This window comes from Aquarana catesbeiana, linkage group LG06, assembly GCF_042186555.1.
Source record: "Aquarana catesbeiana isolate 2022-GZ linkage group LG06, ASM4218655v1, whole genome shotgun sequence".
Lineage (NCBI taxonomy): Eukaryota > Metazoa > Chordata > Amphibia > Anura > Ranidae > Aquarana > Aquarana catesbeiana.
Window position 1 is genome coordinate 282,541,686 of NC_133329.1, and position 13,347 is coordinate 282,555,032.

Sequence of the window (13,347 nt, forward strand, 5' to 3'; positions counted from 1 at the left end):
TATGAATGTTTAACACTATATATTTATCAATCATTTTTATAACACTTTTAATCTATTTTTAGTTACTTTTGGATTATTGATTCGAGTCTAGCGCCTCCACATTAAAAATTTTATTGCAGAAAAGAAAGTAAAAAATTCCCCCCAATAGAAACAAAGATGGCAATAAAACACATTTACTAAATAGGGATGCGCTTGGTTCAGTCGAACTGAAGCTGTCAGTGCTGGTCCAATCAGCCATGGCTGGGACATTTCCTGCCCCACAGCTGCATGTACACACAGGGGTTAAGATGCTCATGACATCATTGATTTAATATGACCACAAGGAATGAGCTTAAAGTACCAGGGTTTGGTATTAGAGGGTTTGGCAAGCATTACAGAAATGTGAATGCTGAATTCAAACCCCATTGAAGTCAATAGGAGACAAATGTAAAAAACAAGTATAAGATAAACTCCTGCGCTCATGAGGGTGTGGTAGGTATAGGTACGTAGTATTGTTGTAATGACCGGACTGTAGAGGATGATCAGGTGTGTCCCGCTGCCTAGACTGACCTGGGGTGGTCTGAAGAGGATGGTGTGGGAAGAAAGGGTGGAAGGCGCGTGATCAAACACTAGCATCAAATTCTACAGTTTATTCATAAGTGATAAAATACATATATGTAGGAAATAAAAACATACTACGTTTTGTAGAAAAAAGGTTTACACAATATATATATAAATATACACACGCTTGTAGTGTTTACAAGAGGAACATGCCCGAACGAGGGCAAATACTAAAATGTTGGCTGACGCGTTTTAAGGAAACACCTCTTCATTAGAGCTTTGAAAGGTGAAAACCAGTCTGTGTAGACACAAGGACCCACATATATGCACATGGGAAGGAGTGTCTAGTGGGGAGATTTGTCACGTGTGGAAAGGTTAGTTCTCCTTTACTCCATGTAGGTCCACATCTAAGCGTTCTAAATATAAAGTCGATAGATGAAAGTCAAGAATGCATAATACAGACCGCGTGGCGGATGTGGGTTTGCGCAGAACAGACTGGAAGTGTGTAATAGATCAATAGAATCAAAATAATATGATGCAGAATGATTGCATACATTTTTTGTTGTTAAAGTAATAGCAGTAGTATTGAAGGAGATACCAGTATATTGAGATATATTAGAAATTGGTAATGAGATGATGCAATACAATAATTGGCAATTGCAAAGAGAATTAGAATAAAATACAACAAAATAAAATCGAATAAAATGAATTAAATTGAATCAATTAGATAAAATGAATTAGATAAAATTAATTAAATAAAATGAACTACATGGTTACAGTGAAAGGTGATAAAAGGTAATGAGAAGATACCATATAGAAATATGCAGACATACCCATGGTAATTGTAAAAAAAATTGTTACAAATTGATGGTATTATGACCGTACAAAAGTCAAATCACTATGGTGGACGCATATTACCGGTATTGTTTAAAATAACTGATATAAACAGCATATGGCAGAAAGTGTTCATGCTCGTGCACTAGATGGCAAAAGGGCATATAAAAAGCGTGGAATGATGGTGCAAGTGCACACATATATCCATACACATAAATTTAAGTACGAACAAGTATGTGCATGCGCGTAGATGGCCACGCGCATGCACATAAAACCATATGCAACTGTGTGCATGTGCACTGCACAAAAAAAACCTAGAATGTCAGATACCTATAGCAGCAAGAGTGTGTGTGCAAGGAGTCCTACTTGTAGGAATGTAACAGTCCGATGTGCCTACAGGGACTGAAATTAAGACAGGAAAAAATGAGGGATGAACTGGGGAGGGGGCTCCCAGGGAGGCTGGGATGGGTGTAGGTAAAAATCATGGGATGGACATGGGGGGGAACTGCAGGCAGTGGGGGATCACTAGGAAGGCAGACCTGTTATAGAAGCTTGTGAGGAGAATGCAGTCTGCGGGGGTCCATCAGCAGCCAAGGGTGTAGTACTGTGGGAAGAGAAGGGTATCCCCGGCAAGAGTCCAGTCAAATACCTGTCGGCAAGTATGGTGGTTTTATAGGCTAATAGATAAGGAAATATCAAACAAATGATATGGGGGCTACGCACAGCCCCAAAGAACATGTACCAAAGACAAAAAACATATATATATATTTGTTTAATTCAGTTTGGCAGGGAGCAGCAATGTTTTAAATGTTTAAAGTGAAACATTAAAAATGAAAAATTCCTTTTAACAGCATGATTGGGGGATTCACTGAAACTGCCTGTGAAGTGGTGTATGATGTATATAGCCTACTGCAGTAAAATGGACAACAATTAAAAGCTTGTTACTTTACTTCTGCCACTTTCCTTCAGCTCTAGCTACTATCGTTCATCTATACTAGACCCTTATCCTGCATAAGGATCTTGCATAGATTTGAATTGAGGAGCCAATGCAAAAAAAAAAAAAAAAAACCCTGAAAAAACTGTGTGCAGTTCCCCCTGCAGGTCTGGTATAAATTTTATGTGGGATTCCATGCAAAAACACAATGATGGATCCTCCCCCTCCAAATTCCATACCAAACCCTTCAGGTCTGCGTTGAATTTTATAGGAGAACCCAGCTCAAAAATCAAGAGAAAATCAAGAGAAAAACTCAAAACCCAACTCAAAAATTCAACCGAGGCAGTGCAGTTAGTGTTGTTTATTTGTTTATTATTATTATATTATTGTTCAATATGGAAAATACTAGCAATTATCTTCCTTTTTTTTTACATTGTGCCTTTTTTCCTTTTTTATTTCATATTTTTTTAAGGTATTAGCAATTCTCTCCTTTCTTTTATTTATTTATTTATTTTTTATATGGTGTTATGTAATCCTTTTGCTGCAGAGTACTGCCTTCCATTTTGCACTAAACTATTCTTCCCATTTCTATACAGGCACCTATAAACAGATATGAAAGGCGTGTGAGATCTCTACAGATACCCCAAACAATAGTAGCTTTTTCTGAAAGCAAAGCCTATGGACTGAATTAATGGTATTGCTGATTTTTCAATAGAAAATACAGAAGCCCAACATATTCTCCAATATGACTTCTAAGTTCCTGTTATTCCCAATATATACACATATTAAGCAGCACAGTAAAAAGTGAATCGCTAAATAAGCAATACTTTTTTGCTTTACCTGTTTAGTGATGCTACTTTTTTATACCTGATATACAGTATAAGCAAGGATACCTAATGTGTGTAGGGTAACAGAGAATTTATGTCAGTGTATCCTAATTTAGTGTATGTAACATGTGAGCAAGAGTTTTACGCGTGTAGGGATTTATTTTATTTGTTTATTATTGTATTATATTTTACCAAAAAGTTAAAAAATAATATATTGTAGTTTACCAGTTCTTAGATAGGTTGACTGCAGCAGTTTTATTTTATCAGACTTCTTTTTTATCAGACTTCTCTTTATTTATTTTCACCTTCAGATTTTACCAATAACACACTTACAGACATAGCCTAACAACACACACTTGCCCTTCTATGGCATGACAACAAACAAGTTAAGATTACAAAACCCCATCCCTCTTCTATTGGCCATAACATTGAGTGATGTGGTTCTGTAGTCCTCAGAGAAAATGTAACTGATAACAGGCAGCACAGGGATCAGCTCACAAGGTTACCAGCAAGAATAACAGTTATTATGTTAAGCAGTTAGTTAAGCAGATATAACAAAACACTCAAAATAGTATATTTCACAGACTAAAATGGACTAAATAAGAACATTTTATTGTTAGGGTTTACATATACTTTAACCCCTTCTCTAACATGTTACCTTTAACCACTTTCCGCCTGTACTACATCATATGACCTTCCTGGACTTTGAGTGTGATACCGGGATGATGCCTTCAGCTACAGGCATTATCCCAGTATCTTTCTTTTTCAGCTGGCGATATTGTTTAATGTAAAAGCAATCCTAGCGCTCAATAGCTCTTGGATTGCTTTTACAAGTGGCAGGAGGAGGTTCCCCCTCCACCTTCTGCTGTCTTTCTGGGCTCCCCGCTGCCTTTCCAGTTCTAAGAAACTGAAAGAGACAAATATTTTTGTCACTTCCAGTTTCGCCAGGATATAAACAAGCCATTACTCTGATCTAATCGATCTTGGTTTGATCAGATGCTTTTAAGGGCAGAGGAGTGGTCTTGGGTCTAATAGACCTCAGATGTCACAATACAAGAGTATTTTTCACTGCCCATACTATCACAAGGGATTCATCCTTTGTGACAGCAATAAAGTTGATAAAGGAAAACAAATGAAAGAGACCGTGTAAAAAGTTTTTTCAAATAAAATGAATAATAAAGTTAAAAAAAAATGTAAGCACCCCTGCCCCCATGCTTGTGCGCATATTTAAACAGTGTTTATACCAAACATGTGAGATATCGTCACAAACATCACAGTGAGAGCAATAATTCCAGTGCCAGACCTCATGTGTAACGCTAAACTGTGAATCTGTAAAGACTTTTAAAGCATAGCCAATGGCGATTTTTAGGTGACGTAGTTTGGCGCCCTTCCACGGGCGTATGCAATTTTAAAGTGTGATATGTTAGGCATCTATTTACTTAGCATAATATCAACTTTTATATTTGACCAAAAAATGGGCATTATATTGTGTTTGTGTGCACTAAAATTCATTAAAGTGCACATTAAAATATATATACACACATAATGTTTGGGGGTTCTAAGTAATTTTCTAGCAGAAAAAAATTATGATTTTTACATGTAGGAGAGAAATGTCAGGATTGGCCTGGGTGGAAAGTAATTTTAAAAAGGCACGATAAACTATGGCAAGCCTACTACAGCAGTGAGCTTGGTGTGAATTTTAGCAGCTGGTGAACGGCTTTCAGATAAAAATGTTTCATGCAGCTCTAGAACCACCTGTCCATTTTTATGGGGTGCTGAAGATGTGCACCCTCTCCCACCAGCAGCACCCACGTTGGTTTCAGAGCTCTCCCATTGCTCTGTGGAGCTCAGGACCACAGGAAACAGCTCCTGCAGTGACAGCAAGAGGTGATTAGGGAAGATCTGTTCCCTAGTCCCCTCAAAGGTGACAAGGGGACCCATAGGTGACATGTATTACATCACTTCCAGGGTCACAGTTGTAATTACTCTGATGCTGTTGCTGAGGATGCGGCTAATCAAGCATGATCATTGTTTGATTAGCTGCAGTGGAGAGCAGGGTAGTCATCAGGGGTCTAATAGACCCCTAATGTCTCCATAAAAAGTACCTTTCACCTGTCCAAGCTAAAAAAAAAAAAAGTGTAAAAAAATTAATAAAATTAGTAAAAATAATAGAAAAAAATTACAAAGCACACTGTACTTCCCCTTTTCCTGTGCATTTGTGTAAATGCATGTGCAGCACTACTACCCACTAGGAGTTGCAAATGTCAGGGTTCCCCACTACTGCACAGCTAGGCACATAGCATTTTCAACTTGCATCCAGACCCAGAAAACAGTCCTTGAGCTTTGTTTTTGTTGTTTTACTGAGGGGATAATACCTTGGATGGGGTTAGGGAATAAGAGATGGCCCAACATGACAGTAACAAAAACAAACCTGGGACAACTTCCTCTCTTATTTACAGCTCCACTTGATCCTCCTGAACAGCTTCACTTGATCCTCTGTACAGCTCCGCTTGACTTATTCTGCAGAACTCCAATTGATTTTTTCTTTGGAAACTAACAGTCTCTTGTTAGCTCAGCAAAAGCCCCTTACAGGCTAGGAACTCTCAGTCCCTTAGAAAAGTAACATATGTGGACTAAACTGCGTCCTGCAACACCTCCAACTTTCCCGTAGACACTGGACCCAGCTCTACTTCTTGCAGGAACTGCTAGCCCACCTAGCTTTTTCCCAATCTACCCGACTGACACACTGGAGATTTCCTAGGGCAAGGTTTGATGAAGACTTGGCACACTGGCACACTGCTGTCTTCAAGAGACATGCTGCAAGTGGCAGTCTCTCCCCTTGTCTGTTTCTGCACCGTGCTGATGTACTCACTCTGTCCTTCTTTGTTCCTGCTGCCTCTCAGGAAAGCCTCCTCCAACTTCTTCTATGGTGGGATCCTTCCAGGCCAGCCACCTGAGCCCCAGCTTGAGGTAAAATCCCTCCCTCCCTCGCAGGGGTCCCTCAAGGGCCACAGACAGTCTTCCATGGCACTGCATCTCCATCTTCCACCCCACACCTCTGCTGGCATGGCTCATCCCTATTTAAGGGCTCTCATAGTCCCCTGACAGCCTTCTTAGCTTCCGCCCACTAATTTCTAGAACATTCTACAACATTCTAGAACCAGGGGGAGGCACAAGAGAGCTGCCTGGATGAGTCATCCAGCCAAAGGCGTAACTAGAACCTTCAGGGCACTGGTGCAAGAAACCATGAAAGGCCCCCTTGACCTCTGACCTGGGCCATTCCCTCAAAGCCCAAAGCCCTTCCCACTAATCCCACGACCCTTTACAGTCCCGCAGTGGATCCCTTTCACATGTTGTGCAATCCTTCAACCTTGGGCCCCGCCATGGTGGCAGAAGGCCAGGGCCTAGTCACAAGTGCGACCTTTGCAACCCTGGTAGTTCCGCCAGTGGTGTCAGTGTGGACTGTGAATGGTGTCAGACTGTGAGTCAGTGGAGCAATGGATGTGGTCAGTAGGGTAGTGGACATGGTCAGTAGAGCAGTGGACGTGGTCAGTAGAGCAGTGGGAATGGTCAGTAAAGCAGTGGACATGGTCAATAGGGCAGTGGATGCGGTCAGTGGTTTTGTTTTTTTTGTTTTTTTATTTTTGTATTATTTTTTACCATTTTATTTTATTTTACAATTTTATTTTTTTATATTTTTTTACAATTTTTGATGGGAGGTAGGCAGTAGAGGGTAGAATGGGGGGGACAGCATGATGGGAGGGGGGTAGTGGAGGGCAGTTTGGGGGACAGCATGACCGGAGGGGGGCAGTATGGGAGGGGGCAGAGTGACAGTCAGCAGCACACCTGGAACACTATACTTGCTCTGCTGTGAAAGATAGTTTGATGCTTACCAGGAGCGGCCTCAGGGCAGGGAGCATTTCTCCTACCATTCTGGAACAGCCTTGAGGCAGGAAGTGGGAGCCAGAGTAAGGGGCGGAGCTGGGAGGCGGATGACTGCTTGCCTCTACACTCTTGGCTGGATAGGAGGGCCGGCAGGGCGGCATATAGGAGAACTGATCTTGCTCCTGCATGAGACAGGAGGAGAATAGATTGGTTCTCCTATATGCCATCCCGCCGGCCCTCCTATCCAGCCTGGTGCTAGCTGAATCCACAGTGTAGAGTCAAGAGGCAAGCAGTCTTCCGTACTAGGACCGCCAGCTTCGCCTCCCAGCCCTGCCCCCGACTCCGGCTCATAAAAGTGTAGACAAACTTGACAGGGGAGCCGCATGGGCCCCCTGCAGCCTGGGGACGATTGCGACTCTTGCACCCCCCTATAGCTACACCCCTGCATCCAGCCTTGAACACTAATGAAACCTGACCCAGATTCAACTATATTTTACCTACACTACCACTAGTAGCACACTAGAGGGTGCAACACATGCATAGGTCCTGTGCGTGTATGTAAACAGCAATTGTACCACAAATTGACTCATTGACACCACACATGAAGTATTGCTGCAAACATCAGAATGAGAGCTATATATCTAGAGCCATAATTCATGGGTGACTCTAAACTGTCGACCTGTAAAGTCTTTTAAAGCATCACCTACGGAAAACTTTAGGTGTTTGGTATCTATTTATTCAACACAACCCCATATTTATATTTTAACTAGACACTGGGTATTATATTGTGTTTGTTTGCACTAAAATACATTTTGTTGTGTTTTGTCCTGAAAATATGCATTCGATAAATGGCTACACAAATATTGTGTGACAAAAAAATTGCAATGGCTATCATTCTATTCTCCAGGGTCTCTGCTTTCAGAAAATATATATTTTTTAGGGTTTAAAGTATTTTCTAGCAAAAAATGTAGATTTTAGCATCATTTTAACATGTTTACAAAAAATTTAAAATTGCCAAGGTGGACAAGTGGTTAAAGCCCAACTCCAGGAAAATTTTAAATGATCCCTTGCAATGGGGGCACAGCTTGTATTATTTAGGGGAGAGGATGGCGCTGATGGCGTTGGGGGAAGACTGTCTCTCGGAGTCAACACATCCAATGCAAGGCTGCGGACCCTGCTTTGTTCTTGATGATGTCAGGATCCTAGACTGCTGCAGCATGGGGGATAAGAGGCAGTGGAGAGTTGGATAAGGATTTTCTTATCTTCTTTTTTTTCCCAGACCTAAACAATTAACCTTTGCAGCCTCACTGCAAGGCACAATTGTGTGCTTGCCTGGAGTTGGACTTTAACTTGTTAATGTTACAAGAGGGCTTACATCAGGGATCTAAGCTGGAGTTAAACAATAGTCCCTGATTTCCTTCACACCCAGATCCTGAGGCTGAGCAATCTGTTTTCACAAAACATGAGGTTCATGGACACCAAACTCCTATTTCTACCAAGGATCTTCCAGATGATCTTAAAACAAGGATATTGATATAAATTGCATGTATGTCATTCTGACAAATATATATGTTGTAGGTTGGATTGCCTTCAAAGAAGACAAAGAAAGTTATAGTTATGGATTGTGGAATTCATGCTCGGGAATGGATTTCTGTAGCTTACTGTCAATGGTTTGTGAAAGAGGTATGTATGTATGTATATATAGCTTTTTATTTTTAACATGCATCATGGCTCTGTATACATCAGCTTTGAACCACAGTTCACTTTTTGCACATTCTGCCCCAGATTGCATTATGTGGCTACTGAATGGATGATAAGAAGATTCATATAATAATAGACATGGTTATATAGTAATTTGTGGGCTTGTTGGATAAACTGCCATTGTTGCTGTAAACATCTCAGTAAATACAGTTTAACCAGTTGCTGACCGTCCTATAGCAGATAGGCCATTCTGTGCAGAATCACGTATATATACTTGGTTCGTATTTGTGCATTGGTGGCATGCCGCTTCTGCTGTGATTAGTCACAGCATATGTTGATCAGCGTGTGTCAGCCAATGGATGTCCACCGACACCTGCTGATCAGCAAGCAAAGACAGGGGATGGAGCTCTGCATATGTAAACAATGCAGAGGTCTGTCCTGTCTGCAGGGATGTGGTGGATTTTGCAAAGCAGGGAATAAAATCCAGCACATCCATTAGTAAAAACGCTACATTGTGTACACATAAACAATGATTAGGCACACATTCAACCCTTTGATCGCCCTAGATGTTTAACCCCTTCCCAGCCAGTGTCATTAGTACAGTGACAGTGCATATTTTTGCACTGATCACTGTATTAGTGTCACTGGTTCCCACAAATTGTCAAAAGTGTTGGTTAGTGTCAGATTGCCCGCTATACTATTGCAGACCTGCTATAAGTTGTTGATGGCCGCCATTACTAGTATAAAAATAAATAAATAAATAAAAATTCCGGTATATAAACTTTTTGTAGAAGTTATATCAATGTACGCTTACTGGGATTTTTGTTACCAAAAATGTGTAGTAGAATACATATTGGCCTAAATTTATAAATAAATTAAGAAATTTGATTTTTTTTTTTAATTGGATACATTTTATAGCAGAAGGTAAAAAATTTTTTTTTTTTTTTTGTTTTTTTTTGTTAAATTGTTGGTCTTTTTTTGTTTATAGTGCATGTAGCAAGGTCCTGGGCCTCCTTTGGTCTAATGAGAACCTCCAGGGCCAGAGATAGCTGACATCCTTCTGTATATGGCGGGTTGCATGGCATAGTGGGTGTAATGCAAGATTGATTGGGTGCCAGACACTTGCAAAAAGAGGTTTTATTTCTCTTAACAGAACTTTAGGAGAGAGGGTTAGGTCCAGGACACCCTTATGTAGTTGCAAGATTAATTGTCAGACTCCGAGACTTCTACAGGAGGACAGCCATGCAGAGAAAGGCATCCAGCAAGACGCCACATCTGCATGTGTAGGAATGCTGTCTCCTATGGCAACGGTCTTTAACAGTTCCTAACACAAAGTGTAACAGTTCCTTCCACTACAATCACATCTTGTAGTTCTTCAGCCCTCTGAGCTCCCAGTCTCTCACTAAACTAGATGATTCACTGCCACTGAATCCCTTGAGCTCCTCCACTCTTTGCGGTAGTATCTTCGTCAGGCGTCACCACTCTCTGCTGGATCCCTAGCTTGGCACTCAAGATACTTCTCAAGCTTCATCCCACTGGCCTGCTCGGTCCCTAGCTTGACACACAAGGCTGCTCTGCCAGCATCACCTCTAATAGCTGGGTCCCTGGCTTGATACCCACTGAAGTTTCCTGATTCTTTGCCGTCCCTGGTTGGTGAGAATACTGCTCCGGTACTTGCTTCAGTTGCTCACTGTGGTCCCTGGTAATAAAGTGGTTGGTCCCTTAGTGGCGACAGCTTCCCCTCTACCTCTGACCACGACAGGTTTTCCGGCCTGCAGAACCGTCACTTCTGGTTGGACTGCAAGCCGCAATCCCAACCCTGCGCTGCTCTCTTGCTTCTGGATAGGGCCTCAGACAGCCTAACAACCAGATAGGCCCAAACTCCGGGCAATACAACACAGCCGTCCAGATGGCACAGAACACCGATCACCTGACTCCACCCAAATATATAGGTTCTCCCAGCAGGCCAAGGGGTCCAAGAAAACCCTGCCCATTGGCTGAGGTGCCCGATATACACTTAATCTGACCTTGCAGTGCCCTTCTCATATCTAATGCCACCAGGTACCCGGCCACCTAGCGGCAAAAGAGAGAAGTGCAGCAATTACAGACTTAGAGTGAAATCAGTTGATCTTCAACTATTAGCCAAGGCAGCTATACCTGGCAGGTACATTTAGGAGTGACCCTGCCTAAACACCAGGGTGCTACACGCAAAAAAGAAGAAACCCAAAGGTGATCAAATACCACCAAAAGAAAGCTCTAAATTACATACATTTAATTTATGTGACGCATTGCATAACTGCGCAATTATCAGTTAACCACTTAGAGACCACCCACCGCATATATACTGTGGCAGGGCGGCTCCATTGCGCGAAACATCGTACCTGTACGTTGTTTCTTGCATGAGATACTGTGAGCGTGTGCCCGCTGGGTGGGGGAGCCAATCCACGGGTCCAGCAGACCCGATGTCCGCCGGCCACCCGCGATCGCTCCACAGAGAGGTAGAATGGGGAACAGGACTACACAAGGCAGATCCTCATTCTGACTGGGAATCTTCTGTTCCTAGTAATCTGGAACAGCGATCTCTGTGTTCTTCCTGTCAGTACTTCCCCCACACATTTAGAAAACACTAGCAGGGAACACATTTAACCCTTTGATCGCCCATGATGTCAACCCCTTCCCTGCCAAAGTAATTTATAAGTGATCAGTGCGTTTTTTTAGCACTGATCACTGTATTGACGTCACTGGTCCCAAAAAAGTGTCAAAAGGGTCAGATTTTTCCTGCCACAATGTCGCAGTCCCGCCATTACCAGTAAAAACATTAAAAAAAAAAAAAAAAAGTCCATAAATCTATCACATAGTTTGTAAACGCTATAACTTTTGCTCAAACCAATCAATGTATGCTTATTGGGATTTTTGGTTACCAAAAATATGTAAAAATATACATAATGGCCTAAATTTATGAAGAAATTCGTTTTTTTTTTTTTGGATATGTATTATAGCAGAAAGTAAAAAATATTGTTTTATTTTTTTCAAAATTGTCGATCTTTTTTTGTTTAAATCGCAAAAAATAAAAACCGCAGAGGTGATCAAATACCACCAAATGAAAGCTCTATTTGTGGGGAAAGAAAGGACATCAATTTTATTTGGGTACAGCACCACACACCCGTGCAATTGCCAGTTAAAATAACGCAGTCCTATATTGCAAAAAAATGGCCTGGTCATGAAGAGGGGGGTAAATCTTCCGGAGGTCAAGTGGTTAAAGTGATTGTACAGTCAATTTTTTTTCCTAGAAAAACAAACATTTTATACTTACGTGCTCTGTTGCAGTACATTTGCACAGAGTAGACCAGATCCTCGGCTTCTTGGGTCCCTCTTCTGTGCTGCTGGCCCCTCCCTCCTGTTGTGTGCCCCCACAGCAAGTAGCTTGCTATGGGGGCACCCGAGCCAAGTCACAGCTTCCTGTGTCCATTCAGACATGGAGCTGTGGCCCAGCCCCACCTTCTCTTTTTCCTGATTGGCTGACTGACTTTGATTGACAGCAGTGGGAGCCAATGGGCCCGCTGCTGTGTCTCAGCCAATCATGAGGGAGAGTCTCAGACGGCCGAGACACTTGTGGACATTGCTGGACACATATGGGGCTCCGGTAATTATTAGGGGGGCTGAGGGGGGCTGTTGCACACAGAAGGCTTTTTCTCTTAATGCATACAATGCATTAAGAGAAAAAAAACCTTCAGACTTTACAACTCCTTTAATATACATAAATGTGATCAGACAGAACAGACAGAATGATGTGTGGACAGTTCAGACCATGTCTTGGCTCCTCACATTAGCCAACAAAAAGCCCAAGTTCAGGCTCCGCTTCCTAATTGCCCCCCGCGGTCATGTGATACACAGGGCCCTCTTCTCTAATGCTGGGCAGTCATTAAATAATGCAAAGAGTAGTGTTGATGTCATGATCTCAATTTGAGTTCAGGACACTGTGCTTATGCACCCTCAGAGTGTAGGTCCATGATGCCCTGCATCACAAGATGCCCTTGAGGATATCTAGTGACAGAGGATATCTAGTGATCTAGTGTCGGATAAGAATTACTGTAGGGGGCAGCACTGGGGAGGGGGTGAGTATTGCAGCCTGAACTGCATTTTTTATAATTTTTTTACCTCCTGAGGCACTAAAAAACTAAATACCCCATTTAATATTTCACAGGAGTAAACCACAAATGTTTTTTGGGTGTGTCTTGAAGCCAACTTATCGGCATGATAGCCAGGCAACCATTATTTTCAGCAGGAATAGTCAGCAATGACAGCCTTCATGACAGGTTTCCTTTAAGTTAAAAAAAAAATCAGAGTGCACCACGGTTCTGTTTTGATGTATGTGGGTTCTTTTGAGCTGAGAACCTGTAGGAATTTAATGAGCACCTGATGGAGATATTGTAAAAATGTATGAGCTGCCTTCCTGATGGATTGCTTTTGGATTCTTGACTCTTGAGGATGAGAAACTATTGTCAATTCCATAAGCTTCAGCAGCAGATTCACCAGAGCTCCCTTCATTCCATCCTTTCCTATTTAGCCAGTCTCTACCTGGTACTGCCTAGATTCATGATTGTCTATTAAAAATGATGGTTACTA

The 13,347-nt window shown here is 41.8% G+C and overlaps 1 protein-coding gene across 1 annotated transcript in view; it reads left to right on the forward strand.

The window, feature by feature from the left end:
- The window catches only part of LOC141146804 (carboxypeptidase O-like), a 140,000-nt gene that overhangs the window by 77,695 nt on the left and 48,958 nt on the right, over positions 1–13,347 (forward strand). The window contains exon 6 of the mRNA XM_073633412.1: positions 8,599–8,703. Within this exon, the coding sequence (XP_073489513.1) occupies positions 8,599–8,703 (105 nt within the window). The remainder of the gene's footprint in view (positions 1–8,598; positions 8,704–13,347) is intronic.